General features: G+C 40.2%; 1 protein-coding gene and 1 long non-coding RNA gene across 2 annotated transcripts in view; one reads left to right on the top strand and one right to left on the bottom strand.

The window, feature by feature from the left end:
* Window positions 1-296: 296 nt before the first annotated feature.
* Window positions 297-4,220, bottom strand: LOC119473792. Its single transcript, XR_005203013.1, has 3 exons — window positions 2,667-4,220; window positions 874-1,297; window positions 297-384 (listed from the first exon to the last, which is right to left on the bottom strand). It is a non-coding gene; the product is annotated as an uncharacterized LOC119473792 (long non-coding RNA).
* A 287-nt stretch (window positions 4,221-4,507) lies between these two features.
* The window catches only part of ICE1 (interactor of little elongation complex ELL subunit 1), a 64,811-nt gene continuing 45,571 nt past the window's right edge, over window positions 4,508-23,747 (top strand). Inside the window, exons 1-5 of the mRNA XM_017546007.2 lie at window positions 4,508-4,832; window positions 18,741-18,799; window positions 19,406-19,440; window positions 22,136-22,154; window positions 23,353-23,464. Of these exons, the coding sequence (XP_017401496.1) occupies window positions 4,749-4,832; window positions 18,741-18,799; window positions 19,406-19,440; window positions 22,136-22,154; window positions 23,353-23,464 (309 nt within the window). The 5' untranslated portion in view covers window positions 4,508-4,748. The remainder of the gene's footprint in view (window positions 4,833-18,740; window positions 18,800-19,405; window positions 19,441-22,135; window positions 22,155-23,352; window positions 23,465-23,747) is intronic.

Raw genomic sequence — 23,747 nt, 5'->3', positions numbered from 1 at the left:
TGTTGGCACAGCTGAATAGAACTCTGACAGCAGAGGTGGCGCGTGGCTCCCAGTCCCCATATCACAAGGCAGAGTAGAAAAGGGAATGTGTGGGGTTGAGAGACAGTAGCTTAACCACCAGCTCAGCATCCTGGGATTCATCCCTCTTCCAGTCAGCAGGAAGTGACAAAGAGCATGGGAAGGCCCTAGGGGCCAGGCCCCTTCTGCTGACATTTGGCTGGTAGAACGTAATCACGTGTCAGGTTCCGGGAGGCTGGGAAACCCTTGGACGTCTAGACAAAATGGAACCAAGTACTGGTGAGCGGCTGCCGCTGTCTGCCACTGGTGCTGTGCGGACACAGTTCAAAGTGAGGACCTTCCAACTGTGGACATCCAGCTACAGTTCTTTGGATGGGGGATGGAAGAGCAAAGTGTTACTCCTGGCTGCTCAATTCCACTCTGCTTCAGCCCTGCTTTCCTCCCAGCTCCCACTGAGATGCCCACCATAACCAGTGTGCAGAGACCCTGCTTCATCCCAGTGCTAGTGAGCATGAGGCTCAGTCACCTCCAACCCATCTCCTGGAGCTGTCCTGCGGTTCCCTTGGAACCACTCTAGGGCACGCAGTGTCTGACTGAGTACTTCACTTCATGGGGCACTGCTTTTAACAAAAGCTCTGGAATATAGCATCATTGAGAGGTAACTTGATTTATTAACATATACGTCCACTGAAATGGCTAATAGATGTAGTCTAGAAACCAAGAAGACCCCTCACCGGCCTCAGGTGAAGGGGAAATATGTCCCTCCCTTTCCCTGCCTCGCTCCTCAGAGGCAGGTGGGACATGTCTTTGCCACCTAAGAGAATCCCCTCCTCAACACGTGCCACCTCTGCGCACCTGCCTTCTTCCTCATCCTGTCTTGGAAGCAACAGGAAGCTTCTCATGTGAGCAACAGTTACAGCTACCAGGCATTCACAAACCCACAAGGCAGAGTGGGCTCGTCCTCCTTTACAGAGGGCAACTGCAGGGTGGAAGTCATGAAAGTCCTTTCAAATGCTGCTTTACCCATTTTTTCTTTTCTCAATCAGCTTCCTCAGGTTGAAGAAAATTTTGCTTTAACAATCATACTAGTTTTGCATTCTATTTCAAACTGATTGTCTTAAAACTAATGTTTTTTTTTGTCTGGTTTCTAAGTAAAATCAGTGTTTCAGGAAGAAGCAACCTGTTTACCCTCTGGCTTCAAATCACTTTGAGGGTAAGCGCTGAGGCTGTGAGCAAATTGCTGATATCTGGCGACAAGTTGAAAGCCCACCACTGCAACCTGAGAAAAACAAGCAAAGACAGCTTAGGACTAAGCATGGCGGAACATGCCTGGGCGGACAGCTAGGTGGTTCCCAGAAGATGCTTTCCATCCCAGGATACCCCAGAGGATGGCCTTTCCCCTCCGCAAGAGGGTTCAATTATGTCCTGATACCGTTGGAAATGCTATTTATGTGGAAAACACACAGGGAAAGACAGACATCTTGTGGGCATATCATAGCATTACATCACAGGTCTGGAAATTAACACCTAATAATCAGGTAATATCATTGAATAGCACACTGTTAGTCACAAAGAATTCCATCAAACATCTCTCCAGCTTTTAAAATAAAAAATGAACATACAGTTCATTTTTCTTATGGTTAAATGCATCAAATAAACACATAGCCTTGAACTTCCAAAGAGCAGAGAGCTTTCCATTTTGAGTTCTCTTTGGTTTCTAGACCACATCTACTAGCCATTTCAGCGGATTTATATGCTAAGAAACCAAATCAACAGCTACTGCTCAATGACGCTAATTCTAGAGCTTTCATTGTAAGCAGTTACCAAGTATCTGAGAGGTAATGAGCGTGCGGGGCGAGAGCTGAGACTTTCTTAGTTGGATCCTCTGAACAGCTGGCTGGATTCGACAGGCACAGGGAATCCCAAGACCAGAGTCTGGAATGCAGACATTCCTCTGGGTCTTAGGGTTTCTCTGGCAGAAAAACAGAAACTTTATCTTGGAAATTTGACAAGAAAAATCCTTGTAAAGAAAAAGCAAACCATCTTTTTCCTATGAGTAAGCTGAAGATATATTTACCTATTTTCCAAAATGGATATCACCATCAATAAATTACGAAAAACGACTGTCTAGTGAATCCTATCGAGTGGGTCCAATCCTTTTCACTTTTTACTTAAATTACAGTGGGTCCTCTGTTAAGGAAACATCAGCACACATATGTCATTTGCTTAAGAATTTAAAGACAGATGTGTGATTCCAAAGCCACATGTCACCATTTGCTGCAGTACAGATGTTTGCTTCTTTGTTTCCATCGTGAGGAAAGAACAGGTGTGGACCATCACGTGGGAAAGAGAAAAAATGTAATTTTGACCATTCCTCAATTAGTGGCCTACATAAATTCTCATTATGACCAATAGTCACACCTGTTTTTGTACGGCCTGCACGCTAAGAATGACAAATAAGTGGCACAGACCTGTGTGACCTACAAAGCCTAAAATATTTACCATGTGGCTCCTCAGAGTTTACCTATCCCTGCATTTCATGAACAAGACTTGTTTTCATGAAACAGTTTGAGAACTAGCTTTGAGAAAAGTAGGAGAAAATGTAATTTTATTAATATTTTTGAAGGGAGATATTTGTTGTTTCTTACCTTCAATTATTTGCAGTAAATTTGACTCCTTTTAACCTTCATTTAACATCTACTGTGCAGTATTTAAAGGGAAGACTCATCTCTAAGATATAAAAGTCACTATCATCCAATTCAAAATGTGGTTATTAAAAATTACTCAGTGCTCAGGGGCAAAAAAGGTGGGAGAGTCTTGGGGTTGCGGAGGTAAACCACGGAACCTGGAAGAGCAGGTAGGATTTCCACACCTAGAGCTGGAAGGAAGTGAGTTTCAGGCGAGGGGAAAACAATCGCAGAGTGAAAAGGCAGGGGGGCAGCAGTGAGAAGTCCAAGTTCCCCTAATGATAAAAGTGCATCGTACCTGTGGGTACGACGGTGTAGAGGGAGAGAGAGGTGGTGTCTTCTCCAGTAATGTGCTTTGGAAAAACACTCATTTAAGTAATTTTAAATAAAAGGAAAGTTATGGTGAAGATAAATTTGTCTGGAGTCAGAGGCTAGCACAGGAATGATCATGATCCCTACAGGTCTCTTTCTCTAACACCTGCTGCCCCTTTCCCTAATGGGTCACAAGGTCTGTCTTCCACTGTGTAGCTGCATCCCTCTGTGGATCTGCTCACCTCCTTTTTCTCTTTTAACCTTACTCTTTTCTGCCTACTTGTCTGAGGGAAGCAAGGGCATGTCCTCAGCTATGTACACGCCTGTCTTGCTTGGGTGTCAACGACAGAACACCTAGCGGTTGCTGGATGGCGCTTCCTGCACTCCACAGCAGGTGGTATCCAGAGTGTGTAAGAGAGGCAGGGGTGTGAAATTTGGAGAAGAAAACCCAGAGAAAAATGTAGATTGATTTTTTTTTGGAAAGGGTGTTTTCAGTTGCAGTTTCCATACGGAGGAGCTAGGAAATGGCTGGTAAGGTCTAGACATTAACACAAACACTCTTTCTCTTGAATTTGGACTTTTTAACCAGACGATGGAGGCTGCGAGAGGCTTCTGAACCAGGTATTGATGGGGACAAGCTATGATTGCTAAAAAGACGATACGGTGACTGGAGATAAACACCCAGGTTCAAACAAGATCTGAATTTACCCACTAACTACGGCTACAAGTGGTTTTTTTCCTTTTCTTTCCATTTTCACCCTCTTCCAAGAGATACCAAAAACAGGATTTGGAGGCGGCAGGATAATAGGCAAAGGGGCGGGCAGGGTGGCCAAGGATTCCACCAGGCTCTGGGCTTCGTGCCCACAGCTGGGCGTGGGAACCCGTCGCTCGGGAATCAGGGGCTGCCGCGGCGACCGGCGTGGACAGACGACCGAGGAGCGAGGGGTCGGAAGACAAGGGGACCGTCACAGGACCAGGGGAGCCGCCACCCGAGACCAAGGCCGTGCAACCAGCGCCGAAGCGCACTGGGCGCGGCCCGAGGAAGCGCACGATCTCCGCCCGCCCCGCGTTGCGTCGGGAACTGTAGTCCTCCGTCTCCTCCTCCCTGGCCCGGGACGGGCTAGGGGACAGCCTCCGGGACAGCGCCTGTCCCTCTAGTTGTAAATCACGCACTTTCCAGTCCTGGACTCGGGGTCCTTCCACTCCGGCGGACGTCTAGAGTTTACGTCACGGGCGAGTCACCTCCCACTTAGCCGTGGCCTTTAGGTGTTTATGAAAAGCCTGTCATACACCAAGCTGGCAATAAAGGATCGACCCCAAAAAGTGGAAGGAATGCACCTCTGATGCCTTCACTCCTCTTGGGTGCTCCTCTGTGGGCGTCTTCCCCGCCGCATAGCGCAGCTCCACTCCCTGTGTTGCTCAGGCATCTCTTTAGGCAGCCTGGCGCCTCGGGGAGGGGCGGGGCCAGCCAGGGCGGGGCGAGGCCCTGAGTAGACTGCGTCGCGCTCGGGGGCCGCGCCGGGTAGCGTTTCTCTTTAGTGCCTGAGGCAGCTCTGGCTCGGGGAGCCTTTCGCTAGCCCTACGGGGACCTCGGTGCATGGATGGACCCGCCCGGACCCGGCGGGAAGCGGCCTGGCAGGCGGCGGCCCCGGCGGCATCAGCAGAGACAGGACGGGGCCGAGGCCGCGGGCCCCTGAGGCGTGCGTGCCCACCGGGCCCGGCAGCGGCACCATGATGCCGGGCGAGACCCACTCGGCGGCGTCCGGGACGGCAGCGGACCTGGCGCGATGTCAGGGCTGCGCCTCTCTGCAGCAGGTGCGGCACCTCCTGGGGCCGCGGGCGCGGGGGGCGACTCTTGCTTGGCCGCCAGGAATCGCGGAATGTGGGGTCCGGCCGCGCGGGCTGCGCCTCGGTGCGCTGCTCTCCCTTCCCGACCGAAGCTCCTGGTTGCTCGTCTCCCTGCTCCGTTTTTCCTACACTAGTTTTGGGGACGACTTCCTTTACTTTATTTAGGCTTGAACCCCAGAGTTCATTGACCGGAATGCCCTGGTGTAAAGGTGGGGGTGGAGTGAGCGAGTCCTGGAGGGCCCGCACCTTCCCTACCGGGCCTCGGAGCTCCCTAGGGCTGACCCTTAGGTCAGTGAGTGACAGGTCAAATGCTGAGGACAATTATCTCTCTGAGGGTAGGGCTTTGGTCTTCTAGCTCATCCTGAGTATTTGTTTCGAGGCAGAATCATACATGACATGTGGGTTGTCTGAGTCATTAGGCTTGAAGGCTCTAGGAAGGCATTTCAGTTTGTATCAGATGTACCATTCCGAGGCCGATTTTTTCAAAAGCAAGCCAAGTAATTGGTCGAGTCAAGTAGCAGGTCAATTGTTTGATAAAAGTAGTTTATTAAAGGCATGTAGAGACTGGAAGTATCTAACGGCGGCCTAGGCTCTTCTCTGTAGTGACAGAAGGGAGAATTGCTGGAGTATGGCTCCAGATCTTATGGGGTGGTACTTGGGAAGCAGTCCTCCTCATTTTCTACGACTCTCCTAGCTGCCTGATGTCGGGGGTCTCTTTTAACTTCTACTATCACGGTTTCAGTGATAAAATGGAGCTCACCACCACTTCACCTATTCTACGTAGCGTTCTAGGAACTACAGACATTGTGGTGAACAAAATAGGATCTGCCCTTAAAAGTAGGATGCAAGTATGTGAATAAGGCTTTAGAAGATTTTAGGTGTTAGAAAATAAATGAGGATATTGGAATACTGGTCATGTCTCCTAGCTAGGGTAGTCAGGTAGGGTACTTTTGAGTCAGTGAGTTTCAGATATTTGCATGAGAAGGATTGCGCTGTCAGAAGAGACATGGGAAGAGCTTTCTGGATAGACGGATTAGTAGGTGGAAAGGTTCCTGTGGTGAGAAGGAGTAGGGTGTCTTTGAGAAGCAGAGCATAGTGTGGTTGGCATGAGCATAGTGCAGAGGGAAGATGGTTGATGAGACCAGAAGGGAGCGCAGGCTAGGTAGGCCGTGCAGGGAAACTTGATTTGCATTTTAAGTGCAGTATCTGTAAACTGATTGTAAACATAAAGTGTTGAAGGGAGGGGAGGAAAGAAATGTGCTGCTTTTGTGAGTAGAAAGAGAACTAATAATTAGTACTATCATTGGCTTCATTGAGCTGCATTGTGTAGATGTAACTCGCCCCTCTCTACCACCCCAAGAACCTGAGTAGAGTTCTCCCGACTCTTTAATACGTTGTATTTATTATTTGAGCCAGTTCATTCACTTAACAAATGCTTATTGATCATCTGCTGTATTTTCCACACTGCAGTTATGGCACTGGGGGAGCTAAAGACAAAAATTGTTGACCTCTTGGAGCTTCTGTTCCAGGAGGGTGGCAGGATAAATGAAACAAATGTTATGTTAGAGGGTAATAAAAACATTGTTGATGAATTGAACAGAGATGGAGAGGGAATGAATGGGTGAGGACTAGGCCAGTGGCTGCTGGAATTTAAGTAGGGAGTCCTGGAACGTTTATATTGGAGCAAAGGTGAGAGAATGAGCTCTGTTGACACCTTGGAAGAAAAGCGTCCTATACAGTGAAAACATCAGATGTGAAGAACTGTAGCAGGAGCTGGCTTGGTGTGCTTGGGAAGAGCAAGAAGGCCAGTGAAGCTGGAGTGCCCTGAATGCTGGGAGTCAAGGAAGTCAGGAAGGTAGGAGGAGGGCCTGATTGTGTGGGCTCCTATAGACCATTGTTCAGGTTTGGGCTCCTCTGATGGAAATGTTTAGTCATTGGAGGCTTTTGCACAGGAGAACTACTGATGTGAATTGTGCTTTTCAGTCATGGATCTGTTCTGGTTAAAATTAGCAACTGTATCTTCTGGTTGCTTAGGCCAGAAACTAGATGGCATCCTCCATACAGCTCTTTTTTCTCACAACCTGTATACAGTTGATCAGATTCTGTCCACTCTCCCATCATTATTCACCCACTTTTCAACATTTCTACTGCTGCCACTGTGGGGGTGAACAACTCTAATCTATGGCCTAGAGATTGAATCTCCTTCCTTCCACCCTTGCCACATTCCTGCTGTGATTTCTCAAAACATCAGTAAGAGTAACCCTAGATCTAGGGGTCTGCAGACTTTTTCTGTAAGAGCAGAGTCACAAGTATTTAGGCTTTGGGGACTTGTTCATAGCTACTTAACTCTGCCATTTTCATGTGAAAGCAGCCATAGACAATTCATAAAGGAATGGGTATGCCTGTGTTCCATTGAAACATTATAGAAACTGGACTAGGGCCTTAGTTTACAGAGCTCTTCTCTAAGTTAGGACACTATTGCATTTGGATTTTCTGTGGCCTGGAATTGGATTACCTTTTTAGGTGAAAGTTATGAGTAGAGTCTGGAGGAATTCTGTAGTTGTGCAAAGTGAGGATAGAAAAATTGGTTCCTGGCAGTTTATAGAGAACGTTGAATGGTAACCATCATAAATTCTTGTACTTATTTCTGACAGTGTTATGGGATGGTGAAGGTTTTTGCATAGTTACATTAGGATAGTGCTTGTAGTGGAAGTAACGGTGGTATGCAGCATGGATTGGAGGGAGTGAGACTAGATATGGTAAATTTTGCTGATACATAGTCGTGACAATGAAAGCCTGAAGTAATTGAAGTTTCCTGGGAATGAGAACAAAAAAGAAAAAGGCTCTGAATATGAGACAGTGCAAAGACTGGGTGGGTCTCATCTCAGAAAATGGAAGGTCCAGAGATTTAAAACTCGAATGACTGTGAGAACTATGGTAGGTACAAGTGGAAGAAGAAATCAAGACGGAAGAGACCAAAGTTGGAATGACATCAGAACTAGGGGTTTTCAACCATTATCAAATTTAATGTTTGTGGAACACAATGCTTCCAGGGTGCCCTAGTATCCCTCAAGGAAATAGCAGGCCAGGTTAGATGTGCACTATGTTCAATGTAAGAATTTTATTTGGGCTGGGTGTGGTGGCTAACTCTTGTAATCCCAGCACTTTGAGGCCGAGGCAGTAGATAGTGAGGTCAGAAGTTCAAGGTCAGCTTGGCCAAGATGGTGAAACCCTGTCTCTACTAAAAATATGAAAATTAGCCAGGCGTGGTGGCACGTGCCTGTAATCCCAGATAGTCAGAAGGCTGAGGCAGGAGAATTGCTTGAACCTGGGATGCAGAGGTTGCAGTGAGCCAAGATTGAGGCACTGCTGCACTCCAGCCTGGGCCACAGAGCAAGACTCCATTTCAAAAAAAGAAAGGTAATTTTATTTGGTGGAGGAGAGGTGTGGGGATAGGAAAATGAGGCATTGTGTTCTGTCACCTAAAGGAATCTTTGAAACCGTGATAACAATTCATGGACTATATGCTGTCCTTAGAGTCAGTGATAGAAAAGCAACTAGCTGATTGATGTGTGCTGGTTGGGTTTCCAGTTGATGAAGGGGAACATGGAATGGTGAGGAAAGGAGAAACAAATAAAATGTGTTAGAGGGTTAAACTGGAAATGTGTTCCAGAGGGAATCAAGAGTTCTAGAGGGAATCAAGGTCGGAAAGAATGAGAATTAAGGAAAAGCAATTCCTTTGGTCAATTGGTAGACAACAGCTTTTTGGAAGTAATTTTCTGCATATATTGTAACTACATCAAGTTCTGTATTTCAGTTATTTTTTTTTTTTGAGACGGAGTTTTGCTCTTGTTACCCAGCCTGGATCGGTTAATTTTTTTGTGAGAGAGAAACTAAAGAGGTTAGGTACTGAGGGAAGATATTCTGCACTATAGTTTTAACCCCTTGATCATGCAGAAAATTTACAAGCATAATATAGGAGTCAGTCTTTCAAATAATAGGCAACCATATTGGTGTTGTGACTTCATTCTGAACTGTAGTGAATGTTAGGCTGACTTGCCTCTATTTTGAATATCGGTTTACTCGCATTGAAAATCTGCCTTTCATTTCTTAATCTTCCCTGTCCTTTTTTCTTCAGTTGTTGAAGAGATACGGTACCTTTGCTGAGATCATTATTTGATTCAGAAGTGTACAGATTGACTGCATTTTATGTGTCTTTTGTTCGTAGTCTCACAAATTACTTTATATCTGTTTTGCCACTCTCATTGTTGACAGTTTATTGCTGATCCATAGCCCAATGCCCATGTGGGTTACAGAACTTTGGCAGTCAGATACACCAATGTGGTTCTTCACTCTAATCATATTATGTATGATTAAGCAAAGTCTTAAGTTGTGTGTTTTTAAGTTAAGCTAGTTAAACTGACATAGTCACTTTCTTCTGGTGAAGGAGAGACCCATATTTGCCGACTTTACTGCAGTGCAAAACAGTCGGATTCTTTTGGGGATCCAGAATGAGAGTTTGAAACACATGATTATATTGTTCGTCTTACGCAACTAGATTAGATTCAGTGAGTTTGGTGTATGGTTGTCTTTGGGACAGATTTGAACCTGTCCATAAACTTGTGCTAGACTCCCAATGATAATTGCTGGTGGTTTGAGTTTCATCGTTTGGAACTTGAAACATTTTCTTCCACACATACTGATTGAGAAATTGTTCTGTTACAGGGAATGCTCACAAAATTGTAATTCATTCATTTACCAAACACATTTATTGAACATCAATATATATATGATGCCATGCTGTGTTTCAGAAAACAATCATGAACAGAAGAGGTGTGGAGCTCATTCTAGTTGAGATTACAGTTAAGTAGAAAAGAAAGCACGGTATATGTATAATATAATAAATATTATGGTAAGGGACATATGAGGTGCTCTATGAGCATATAGGAGGGACAGCTATATAGGACTTGTGTCACCTCTGGGAAGGCTTCATAAAAGTGAATCTAAATTGAGGTCTGAAAGATGATTTGCAGTTAACTAAGAGGGAAAGGGTGGAGGGAGAGTGTTGTAGACAGAACAAGCTGTGCCAAGGCTTGGAGGGGAGAAAGTAGTTGACGATAGATGAAGCACCGAGTAAAGGTGGGGATGACAGAAGTGGGGCTGGAGAGACTGGGGTTTGCTTTCCCAGCACCCAGTAGCCACCTGCTTGGTTTTGGTGGGTGGGTGTGGCTGGGGCACAGTTAGAGAGAGGTGGACATTCACCTTGTCACCCTGTTCTGGTCTGTGCTGTGCCAGAGAATAGCTGAGAAGACACACTTATCTCTGCTAGAGATCTGTGTAGGCTTTGATTTTAAATAAGAGCAGTTAATAAACAGCAAGCACACTAAGAATAGGAAATATGGTTTATCGGAGAGGAGTCATGCTGAAAAATTAGCCAGATTTCTCCCAGCAAAGCAATAAATGTGAGTAGAGTGATTTTTTAAAATAATTTATTTTGAAATAATTTCACACTTACAAGAAGGTTGCCAGAATAATGCGAATAACCCTGATATTTCACAAATTGTTAATATGTTACTGCATTTGCTTCATCATTGTGTGCTCAAACACACTGTCTCCCTTACATGCTCCAAGGTATATTTCCTCCAAATGTGAACGTTTTCCAACATGATTAACCTACACCCCTCCAAATCAGGGTAGTAACATAGGTGCAGCTGTAGACCTAGTCAGATTTTGCTTGCTAGCCCAGGAGTGGCCTTTTCCTTTGTTATTCAAAGTCATGTCAGGAATATGTGTTGTATTTTATTGTCATGTCTCTTCAGTCTCCTTCATTTAGTCTTTGTCTTTCTTGTTTGTGAAAGTTTAAACAGCAGATCCTTGAATTCTTCAGCAAACGTTTTACAACTTCTGAAGACATTTTTGGTTGTCAGTGTAGGAAGTCCCCTTAAGACCACACTCAGTTTTCAGTACTCTTAGCATATAGTTGTGGGTGTTGTTTCTTACAGGGAAAGGATATAGAGTGAAATCAGTAAAGGGAAAAGGCAGATGGGCAAACTCTGGGAAAATCAGGTTTCTGACAGTGTTTCCCAGTGGAGTCACACAGGACATGCCTAATTGCTCCAGAATCAAGTTGTAACTGCACTTGTGAAGTGTTGTCTACCAGGGAATCTCATTAGGGACCTCGTACCCGAGTTTTTTATTGGGGGCTAGTCATGTAGTTACCTCTGCCTAGGAAGCACCAAGATTCCAGACTCCCACAAGGAAAGCAGGCATTGAGCATGAACCACACATAGTGAGCCACTCTCATCAGTTTACGGAATGATGGGAAGGAACCCTCTAGAAATCTGAGCCCCCAGGTGACAGCCAAGGGCCCGCCTTGCAAGCAGGTCTTGCTAAGGATCTTGTTCTCAGGCCTGCTGTGTTAATTGTTTGCTGCTCACACACCTTGGGGCTTGGGGAGTGCCACAGCAGCTGGTGGAGGCCAGGAATTCTGCTGAACATCTTATCTTCCTTCTAGCCCAAAATGTCAATGGTGCTGAAGTTAAGAAACTGTCCTGTCTTATATATTTACTGATTTATTCTAGCAGACTATGTATCCCATTATCATCTGTATTTATTTGTTTGTTATATTATCTGTATACTTACTGCCTTAGCATAACCACTTTGCCAGCTACATTGGCCGAGTCTTCTGTCACATCCTCTCTGCTAGCATGCTTCTTGCCCTGTATACTCAGCCAGGCATGATTCTGCTTTCCCAAAAAGGAAGGCAGCAACATTCACAGTGACAATTGGGTATTGGATAAAGTTAAAATTGTCTGCCATAGGGGAGAAGTAAATGGTGAACAAAATCTTGAGTAAGAGAGCGGACTGCTCTGGGAATTGTGTTTGTGAATAAGTATAGCTTGAGAAAATCACCCAGAAGGCAAAGAAAATCAAAAGATGGTAGTTGTCAGAGAAAAGAAGAGAAAATTGAAAATAAACCTGAGCTTTCCAATAGACTATATAATAGAAGTTCTAGAAGAAGAGAGGAGGAGTGCTAGGAGAAAGCGATAATCAAGGAAACAACCCTTAGTGTCTCCTGGAGAAGAAGAACACCGTGAACCTCACTTCTTCCCTAACACTTGGACCTGTGCAGGAATGAATGTGGGTCAGAAGAGCCTAAGTGTCCTTCACCCAGGCACACGCTGCTTATTTTCACAATTATGAGGTTCATTATTTAGAGACCTTGGTTTTAACCAACATAAATGACATTGGAACCTAATTGGAGTAAAACAAAATGTTTTGTTAGAATATTACAATATCTAACCACACATAATACAGTATCTGACCAAATTTGAGCTGATATGCAGCAGGGCCTTAGGAAATAATGTTAGGCAGAGACTAGAATGCTATTGGATAACTGAGAAATCTTTTGTTTTCTCATTATAATGCTGTTTTGTGATCCTAAGTTTTTTAACCCAGTTTAATCTGAAAAGGCAGCTAGATAGGTGTATAAGAGTTGTTACAGCAGCCCCCAGCCTCACTCATCCCTGCTTTCCAAGAGAGAACCATTTTTAATTGCTTGCACTAGGTGTTTTATAATGAACTTCCCTTTCGTTAAGTAGTAGACTCTCACTGCTGACTTTGGGAGGTGAAGAGTCAACTGTCTTACTGCCCCATACTCCACCATACCTAAGCATCTCTCTTCTCTCTTCATCCGTTCAGTATAGTTATGATTTCAGTTAGATCAGTATTTGAAGTTGACATTATTATGACTATGTTATTTGAAGCAAGCAGTGGTGTTTTCTTTTCTGCATGGTTTCTTGTTTTCCCTGATAATGATTATATCTTTAATTCAACTTTTCATCCTGAAGATGTTAGTGAGTGCTTACTCTATGCCAGGGACTGGATTGAACACTTTATATGGTGCATCCTATTTAATCCTGGTAGTATGCCAGTTATTTAAACTCTTTGTGCTTCAGTTTCTCCATCTGTAAACTTGGGAATAGTACCGAGGCAGTGGGGAGGTAAATTAAATGTGCCCAAGGTCACTCAGCAGAAAGCAGTGGTGGAATAGGAATGTGAATTGGGCTCTGTGACTCTGGAGCCTAAGGTTTCTTTGGGGTCTCTGGCAAAATACTTGACAACTCATAATGACATCTTGAAGCATCATGGGAAAGATGAACAAGGGTAACAAAGAACTCAAAAGAGAATGGGAGAAAAAAGAGGACGAGTCACTTTGATTTTAGAAAAAAATAATAGTTTAAGTACATGACAAAACATAACTGCATTCACTTGCAAGTCTCTTCCAGTTTGGTGTAAATACTCAAATGTTTTCAGTCTTTCATTTTCTTCGCCCTTTGAGCTTTGGGTCCTACTCTCATGTGGTACACAGTGTCATTCTGAGGACTCTGTTCACCCTGATCTCCATTCTGAAGGACCATGTTTACATCTTTCAATACCTCCCTGAGAAAGGATGTCTGGGAAGTAAGTTTGTGGTGACTTTGCAAATTTGAAAATATTTATTGTATTGAATTTTACCTTGGAATTACTTGTGTTCACAATTTCAAAGGCTTTCTAGGTCTCTAGTTTTTAGTGTTGCTATTGAAGTCTGAACCCATTCTGGCTCCAGATTCTTTGTGTATCAACTGATTCATTTTATTTTGATCTTGGGATTCTTGTAGGATCTTTGCTTTGTCTCCAGTGATCTGAAATTTTGTGTTCTTGTTTCATGGTTTAAATCATGTTGGAATCCATATTCCAGGCCCTTTCAGTGGGAAATTGCTAGATTTGCTTCCAGGAACTTTTGAATATCAGTATTTCTTTGATAAGGCCTCCATCTTTGCTTTATTCTTTAGGTGGAACTCTTATTGTTGGGTATGTGGGATCTCTTGAATTGATACCCTAATTGTTTGTTTATTTATTTATTTTTTCTTTCTCATGTCTGTGTTTTTATTTTCTGGGTCCTTTTTTTTTTTTTTTTTTTTTTTTTTTTTTTTTTTTTTTTTTTTTTTTTTTTTTTTTTCAACTTTATGGTCAGATATTTTGAGTCTTTCATTTCTGCTTTACTGTTTTTAATTTAATGATAACAGCATTACTGAAATATAATTTACATGTAAAATGCAGCCTTTTGTTGTATACAGTTCAGTGGTTTTAAGCATGTTCACAGAGTTGTACAGCCATCACCACTACATAGTCCTTAAACATTTTCATCCCCCACCTTCCCCAAAGAAACCCTATACTAATTACCAGTCATTTCCTGTCTCTCCACTCTTCCTCCAGTCTCTGGCAACCACTGGATTACTTTTGGCTCTATTATGGAAAATTCATATGAATGAACTCTAGAATTTACGTGGACTTTTATAACTGGCCTTTTAATGTTTCAGGGTTGGTCCATGTTGTAGTATGTATCATTCGTTTGTTTTCATTGTCAAATAATTCCTATTGTATGGATATATGACACTGAATCCATTCATCCTGTGATGGACATTTACTTTATGTTCACTTTTTGGCTAGTGTGAATAGTGCTGCTATAAATATCAGTATATAAATTTGCTGTGGGCTGTGTTTTCTGTTTTCTTGGATATATACCTAGGAATGGGACTGTTGGATCATTTGGTAACTCTATTAAACATTTTGAGGAACGGCCAAACTGTTTTCCATAGCAGCTGCACCATTTTATGTTTCCACCAGCAATGTGTGAGCAATGTATCCAGTTTCTCCACATCATTACTAACACTTGTTATTATCTGTCTTTTAATTTCCAGCTATCCTACTGTGTTCATTTTTAATTTTTAATTTTTATTTTGCTTTTAATAGCTCTGAATATTCCTTGTAAAATAACTTGTTTCACAAATCAAACATTATTTATCTCATATTAATAAACATTTTTAAAGATTTCTTTTTAGTGTTTGTTTACTTCAGGTTGCTTTTGCTTGTTTTAGTCTCTTTCATATAGCAGGTCTGTCTCATGTTTGGAAATCCTTGAAAAGAGTGAGTGGCGGATACACTGAGGATGTGGGGCTCTTGGACTCTTGAGTGTCATCGCAGGATAGTCTGGTTGGGCCATTTATTGATTGAAAAATATCTAATGTCATTACCCTTAGATCTTATTTCTAAGAAGGTATTTCCATTCTCCTTCTTGGAAGACAGAAGGACTACACTGTTTGGAAGCTTAATGGAGAAAAACAGGTAGCCAGTTCTAGACCACTGTGCTTAGGTTTCTTTAATCCCTGTGCTTTTGACATAGTACATACACCTGCCCCAATGGTCCATGGTATTGCAGAGACCTTCAGAAACCAAACCTCCTTCTGCTAGATGAGGGAGGAGTGATTTCTTTGAGGCATGGTAGAGCGCTGGGGATTGGGATTAAATGATTATGTGAGGGCCAGGTGCAGTGGGTTGTGATGCCTGTAATCCCATCCCAGCATTTTGGGAGGCTGAGGCAGGTGGATCATAGGGTCAGGAGTTCGAGACCAACCTGATAAACATGGTGAAACCCTATCTCTACTAAAAATACAAAAATTAGCCAGGTGTGGTGGCATGTGCCTGTATTCTCAGCTACTCAGGAGGCTGAGGTTGGAGAATTGCTTGAACCTGGGAGACGGAAGTTGCAGTGAGCCGAGATAGCGCCACAGCACCCCCCGCCGAGTGATAGAGTGAGACTCTGTCTCAAAAGAAAAAAAAAAATGCCTATGAGAAAGTTTACAACTAGTGCTTGTTTTAGTTCCAACCACCTTCACCTTCTCAAGAGAACCCAGGTTGCTGATTCTCAAGCATGTTGAAGATTTGCAGTATAAATGGAGTTGGTTCTTTTCCCCAATGCTGGCTTTCTTGGGTACTAAATCAGCACTCTTGAGTCTGCCTTCCAGTTGCCATTGGTCTTTTATCCTCTTGTCATCCTTGTTGGTTTTGCCTTTTGAAAAAAAAGTTTTTTTTTTTTTTTTTTTTTTTTATTTTAGGTGTTGAGAGAGGGAATAAAACAGATGCGTGAATACACCCTCTCTGCCCACAAATCTGGATTAGGGCCCGCTGTAGTCCGGTATGACCTCATCTTAACCTGGTCATATCTGTAAAGACCCTATTTCTAAATCAGGCCATTCTGAAATACTGTGAGTTAGGACTTCAGCATGTCTTTTGTGGGGCAGGTCATGATTTAACATTTAACAGATGGTGACCCAACAATTTTGTACCTAGCAAAGTATTACTCATGCATGAGAGGTGTTCCTGGTTTACTGCCTCCTTAATCTTTTTAGCAAGGGAAAGGCATCTTACTAATTTTAGCGCAAAAACAGTATAGGCATATCACTTATGAACGTAGATTAAAAAAAAAAAAAGCCTAAGCAGGATATTGGGGAATTTAATGTATAGTGTATTTAAATAGTGTTTACGTAGTATTTGGTTACTTTTATCCCCAGGAATGTAAGCCTGCTTTATCGTTAGAAAATCTATAAATAAATGGAGAGAAATACATATTCACACTAAATAGATGCAGAATTTTATTTGATGAAGTTTGGTACCTGTACATGAAAATCTTTTAGTGAACTTTGTAGAAGTTTCATAGCATAATTAAAGGATATCAACCAATAACCTGAAACAGAGCAAATTTAATTAATTCCAACTTAAGACAAAGATATCTGTTATTACCCGTACTATTCAGTATTGTGCTGAAGCCTTAGTCATTTCAGGAAAGAGGGCAAATGAAGTGTAAGCGTGAGTAAAGGAAGGATAAAATTATCAGCAAATGTTAAAACTATTCACATAGCACATCTAAGAGAATCTGCAGATAAATTATTCACTCCTGGATTAACTTTGCAAATATTTAGATCTTTTGTGTGTATGTTTATAAGTGAAGTTGTAAAATGAGCAAGTCTTACTGTAGTCAACAAACAAAAATTAGTAATATTTGTGCATATCTATAATAACCAATTAGGAAATGTAGTATAGCAAAACAACAATGTAAGGATAGTACTCATGCTAGTGATAAAAACAAGTTAACCTTGGGTATAAAAGCTAACCAGGAGGTAGAAAACAGCCTTCAGGAATGCATAGAGGGAAAACAGAAGAAATTATCACTGTATTTTGATTTTATATATGCTACCAAAACGCTCTTCAAATACTACCCATGAATTTATTTTCCTTACATCCTTAATATGTTTATTTCAGTCTAGCCTAGTGGATGAAAAGTAAATTTTTGTTATTTTAGATTGCATTTTCCTGATATGAAAAAGGTAGAATACCTTTTTTAAAAAGTCTGTTGTCTATTCTAGATTCTTAATCTGTGAATTGACAGTTTATATCCTTTACCCTTTTCAGTGTAAACCTCTTAATACATAAGTCTGGTCCAGCAGTACAAGTATTTATACTTTATTCTCAGGAAAAATAGAATTGCCTGACAAAGGAGTAGTCAAGGAAATTCATGGCATGCTGTCTATAAAGACTGGAAAAGGACCTAAATGTCCCTCAACAGCAATTTGATAAGATTGAGTACATCAAAAAATGTATTTGTATATGCGGTGGTCATTCTGAAAGTTGGAAGTTAACAACATACTAAGAGTGATTTTTGACAGATGGTGAGACTACAAGAGAGCTTACACATTTGATTTTATGTATTTTAATATGTAGATGTTTTAACAGATATATAACATAACTGAGAAGAAAGGCAGATATTATCATAAAGGGAAATATTACTGTAACTATCAAAATAATTTGGATTAACTAGCAAAAGATATTTTTGAGATATTCAGTGAAAATTGAACATAGTTTGGATAATATCAAATTATTACATGTGTTGGGTATGAAAGACTGTTATGGTTATGTTTAAAAGTAAGCCCTTATTTCTGAAGTATTTAGTGATGGAAAAAGGAGATGTTAAAGGAAAGAAGTCAGTTAATGAAAAGAAAAAATTAGCTCATTTTAAAATCCTAGAAACATTACAGCAGTGTAACTAGGGATGTTTTTCCTTTGAGGTTGATAGCAATAATTTAGAGCCAAATTTGTGGTTGGTCCCTAAAGTGTAATATAGATCTGTGTATGTACACACATGCATACACACACACACACACACACACACACACACACACACACACACACAGGTGTGTGTATATATTTTGTTTTGTTTTATTTTTTGAGACTGAGTCTCATTCTGTTGCCTAGGCTGGAGTGCAGTGGTGCGATCTCGGCTCACTGCTGTCTCCGCCTCTTGGGTTCAGGTGATTCTCCTGCCTCAGCCTCCGGAGTAGCTAGGATTCAGGCACCCGCCACCACACCTGGCTAATTTTTGTATTTTCAGTAGAGACAAGAGTTCACTAAGTTGGCCAGGCTGGTCTCGAACTCTTGACCTCAGGTGATACCCCTGCCTTGGCCTCCTAAAGTGCTGGGATTACAGGCTTGAGCCACTACGCCCAGCCTAGATTCTTATATATGTTTTCATTTAATCTTAGTCCATTTTAATATTTCTATTCACCTCCTCCATGGTTTTGTTGTTGTTGTTGTTGTTTTATAATTTGTGTGTCTTTTTGGGTAGTCTGTAATCCTCTGAGAAACAATGCAGGGTAAAGATTGATTAATAGTCAATTTTTATTGTGATTGATAGTGAACTAAAAATAGTTCAATATGTACTGAGCTCCGTGACTAATTGCACACAGTAAAAGCGTATTTACAACTACCTTGCTGTTAAAGGAATACTGTCATTCAGATAAAGAAACAGGTTTATTAGAGAGAGGCAGTGTGGGCTCAGATTGTGCTCATACACAATATAAATAATACATTTACGTGTTTCTATATTTATGTAATTATTAAAATGCTTAGATTTGATAAATTAATGCTATGGAAATGAATTACACTTAAAATAATTGCATGTGATCAAAGCAAACAGCTGACTGGCTTTTTTTCTTTCAGAATTTGAATGAATATGTTGAGGCATTAATTACCTTGAAACAAAAAATTATCAATACAGAGTAAGTATATTTTCATGTTTGGCAGAACTTTGTAAAACCTGACAAACTGGCTGAAGCAGGCGGTGCTTTTAGGCCCCAGGGCTGGAATGAACATTAGAGTTTCTCCTTTAGAGGCCTACATGGTGCTGATAATAAAACTTCCCAGGAACTTTGGGACTTGAACCTTTTGTTAGAGGTTCACAAGCCTTTAAAACAAAGCTCATGGGTTAGTAGGAAGTTATTTTTACTGAACTGGACTTTTTTAAAAAGCTGTTTTCTAACTTCAAAACTTTAGCTTTACTGCTGGACCTCAAACCTTCCAACAGTATTTTATAGTCGTGGTGTGAGGTTTACTGTTTTTTTTTTTTTTTTTTTTAAGCTTTGTAATAGTCTCATGAATGTTCGAGCCAAGATACTACTCTCATCAAAAGGATTCTAAATAAAAGGCTTATATGTCAGTGTGATACTTTTGGGAAATTTAAGGTGATACAGTCATTAATTTAGCATGCATTTTTTTCAGGAAATGTAGGAAGTCTAGAGGGTACCTTGCATGGTTTGAAACATAGTTTTAACATAGTATATTTTCTAAATTAAAAAGTAACCTAATTTTTCTTTTCCTTTTTGCAGTAATTTGTTAACAGAATATCAGAAGAAATGTGATGATATCCTTTTACTGGCATTTCTGGTGAATTTTGGAATTGTGTATAATTCCTGAAGGAGATGGGGGAATTGTTTATCATAGTTGCTTTTTGGAAGATAGTACTTACAGGCTTAAGTAGAGAGTGCGTCTCACAAGCACAGTAAACACATTTAATGATGGGTTTTAAAATGGGGAGATTATTTTTCTTGTTGATTCTGATTTTCTTAAGTTCTCATATGCTTTTCAGGGGTGCATTTCTCTAATTTGTACTGATGATGTAACTTTTTTTAGGTTTAAGAATAATGTAAAACTGAATGTGATACTCTCTGAATGTTATTTTTACAGTATGGGAAATTTAAAATGCTGGGCAATTGACTTTTATTATTTTTGTGATTTATAGGGAAATGTGTGTGTGTATATATAAAACTCCAAAATCATTTAGAAATAGTGTAACTGTGTATTCATGAACGCTCTTGGGCTGTCACTAGACAGTTCTTGGCCTTACACTCACCATTTGTTTGATAGCTATTTAATGAGCTCGGTTGTGGAGTTACTGTCTTGTTAGGTATTTTTTTTAGCAGTGGGAAAAAGATGTAAGTTTTCCTTTCATGCCTTGCAGTGTTAACACCTTGATTTAAATCTCGCCTATAAAAACATAGTTTCTCTCATAAAAATAAACATATGCATACCTTTAGGGAGTCCCTGAAATTTAGCTTCATGTTCAATGTCAGGACAGATTCAGCTGTTCAGCTTTGGCGATAACTTGAGGCCTACTTGAATATTATTTCTGGCATACTTGAACTTACATGTCATCACCAGTTACTTATTTGTGTTGGTACCATCTGTACTAGTTCATTCTCATGCTCCTATAAAGGACTGCCCGAGACTGGGTAATTTATAAAGGAAAGAGGTTTAATTGACTGAGTTCCGCATGGCTGGGGAGGCCCCAGGAAACTTACAGTCATGGTGGAAGGGGAAGCAAACATGTCCTTCTTCACTTGATGACAGGAGAGAGAAGTGCAGAATGAATTGGAGAAAAACCCCTGATAAAATCACTATCAGGAGGTTCTACCCCAGCACGTGGAGATTACAACTCGGATTACAATTCAAGATGAGATTTTGGGTAGGGACACAACCAGACCATATCACTGTCATTTCTAATTTGTGTGAAAAGAGTAGTAAAATTAAGAGATATCCTTTAGATTTATTTTTAGCATCTGAATTTTTACGATCAAAAATAAAGTCATTGGAAATCTTCTCACGTGCTTTATTTGTTAAAACCATCAGTCTGTTTAGCTATATAGGCACATTGTTGCAGGAATGATTACCTTCAGCTGTTAGCAAAAGGTGTATTGTTTAATTAGTTAAAGGTGTATGGAAACAATTATTACAACTTTTAGATAGACAAATAGGGAAATAAGTGGGCAGTTCCAGTATTAGGAGAGTATGTGTTCATTAAATCATTCTTGGAGAAAATATGCAAACTTTTTGAGGTAACTTATACATGTAACCAGCAGAGAAATAACTTTTACTTTTCTAAAGTTTGGCCAGAAACATATTTCAACAAAAATTACCAGAATTCTTTTTCAATGGATAAAACTTTTGATTATTCCTGGATTTCAGAAGTTCCATTCTCTGATATTTGGCTTTATTGTCAACTACAGATAAATACATAACTTTAAAATAATATGTTTCACATTTGTTCTAAATAAGCATTTGTTGTACATCAAATGTGCAGTAGTTTTTCCTGCAACTTGAAGTGCCAGTGTCACAGATTTAACATGACTTTTAAAAATATAATTTGGTTCCTTTTGCTACTAAAGTAGCAATGCATTTTCCCATTTGTGAAGATGGGAAAGTTATTTCTTCAATAACTACATTATGATAATTCAGTATTTCACCTCTTTTTTTTGTAATCCTGACCACTTTATTATCACCTCTTTCTAAATGGCAGGGAGTGTATTTTATTTCATCAGGTATTTTTTGAACTTTTCTTTTTTTGCAAAGATTACTGTAAGATGAATAAAATATAGTTCTTGGCCTCCGGAAGCCTTCAGAAGCTTACATTCTAATAGAGGAGGATGCAGATGTGTTTTTATGAACATACATGTGCTGTATGGTGATATAAATACAGGAATTCCTAGGAGATGAAACATAAAGGAATTGTTTTTTGCTATCTTAGAATATTTTACTGGCAGTATGGAACAGTAGAATAAGTTTATTAAATTATATAAATTGTAAAAAATGAGAGCTTATGTAGATTTTATGATCTATTTTCTAATTACAAAGGATGGTTATATATGGTTTTCATAAGTACATAACTCTTGTTTGCTGGAATTATTCTCTATACTATTTGAAAAATTAAGGACAGGTTGTTTGGGGATTCTGCCATATAGAGAAATCAAGGTATCTTCTATTAGTTGCATATTGCTTTGTCGTTATTCTTTTAATTCTAATCATACATTTATTCACCAAACTCTTTTAGAAGAACAGATGTTTTGACTTTTAGTACATGTTATTAGGGTCAATAGAAATAACTCAGTAAAAGGACTCACTACGGTGTTAGAGATTGCATATTGAATATCGTTTTCAAGCATTTGTGATCTTGCCTGTATATATATTGAATACAAATTATTAAATATAATTGTAAAGTGAGTTTTATCTCCAGTCAAGTTTCAGAAGATAAAATTATCAGAGTTTTCTTTAATAAGTTTTACAGCTGCAGTTTGCAAGAAGGTGAGCCAACCTGTTCTCATAGTTGATGATACCACTTATTTGAGTAGTTGATCTGAGATAGACACTTACTAGAGCAGATTTTTAAGCAGCTTGGAGCAAAATGTACATAGGATTGACCCATAATATAGAATGCTGCTTTGATGCACAGAGTAAAAGAGGAATTACTGTTAAATTCTTTCAAATGAGTTTGTTACTAGGGTCTTAAATTATAACCTGGTGTTGCACTTTTCAGTAGCTTTTACTGACTGCATTGTCATTGAAATGAACAAATTAACTGTTGTTTACAGGGTTCACATTATTTAACTTGGTTGTTTATCTTTTGTTACTTTAAACAATTTAAAATAGGCCTACATAAAATTTTGGCAATGTTTCATTCTCTGATTGGATTCATCACCCAGAAGAAGGCGAAACATGTTTATAAACTAAGCCATAAAATTGCCTATCACTTAAGTTGAATAAATGTGTATGAACTTAGGACTGAAGACTGAAACAGCCAGATTATCAGCCAGGCTGTTTGAGTGATTTTACTGTAAAGTATTCCTCAGCAAATTAAGAATCTACTGTGCTTGTTTCTCACAGGGCTTTTTGGTAGACTTTTATCAGAAATAGATTCCTAGGCTGGGCACAGTAGCTCATGCCTGTAATCCCACCACTTTGGGAGGCCAAATAATAATCATATTAGTAATAGTACTATCTAATAGTAAAATTTTTATACTATTAAAAAAATTTTTTTAATTAGCTAGGTGCAGTGGCACACAAATAATAAATAGTGCTACTTAATAGTAAAATTTTTTTACTATTAAAACATTTGGTTTTTTAATTAGCCAGGTATGGTGACACATACCTGTAGCCCCAGCTACTTGGGAGGCTGAGGCAGAAAGATTACTTGAGCCTGGGAGGTTGAGGCTGCAGTGAGCCATGGTGGTGCCAGCAACCTCCAGCCACTATATTCCAGCTCAGGCGACAGACTGAGACCCTGACTAACAAAACATAAAAAAGAAAAATAAAAAAAAAAAAACTATATGCCTAGGAAATAAAGGCAATGTGGAGACCATGTTGGTGTTAGAGAACAGTGCATTTAAAAAGATTTTTTTCATTCTTTTTTTGTTCCAAGTTAGAAATAAAATCTGAAATTATAAGTACATATATTTAATAATTCCTTATATATACTTTAATAATGTTAATTCATTGTCTTTAGAGAGAACAGTAATCTGCATCACCAAGTAGAAGAGATGCTTCAAAAAATTTCTCCTCTGCAGAAGTGTCAGGAAGAACTGGGATCTTTGAAAGCAGAGCTAGAAGAGAAAAAGGTACCAACAATAATTTTCCATAAAGGTTTATGGTCAGTAAATTAGGATCAGCTTATTCAGTATAATTGGCACAAGGGGGCTTTTGATGTGTTTAAAAAGGAAATAAAGGGGAATCAAGACTCTCAGTGTATTCCTACCTTTAGAGAACATAGAACTAACTGCTTAGTAGCTTAGTCTTTTCAGTGATTATTGGCTCTGCAATACTGTGTTAGTTGCGTATGCTTTTTGAGAGGGTCAGCAGAAGAAACTTCTGGCTGTGAATTAGTGTGGTTTTATGTGTTCT

The sequence above is a fragment of the Cebus imitator genome, unplaced genomic scaffold, assembly GCF_001604975.1.
Source record: "Cebus imitator isolate Cc_AM_T3 unplaced genomic scaffold, Cebus_imitator-1.0 Scaffold185, whole genome shotgun sequence".
Lineage (NCBI taxonomy): Eukaryota > Metazoa > Chordata > Mammalia > Primates > Cebidae > Cebus > Cebus imitator.
Note: the sequence above shows the minus strand (reverse complement) of the source record. Positions and strands in the feature narration are given on the sequence as shown.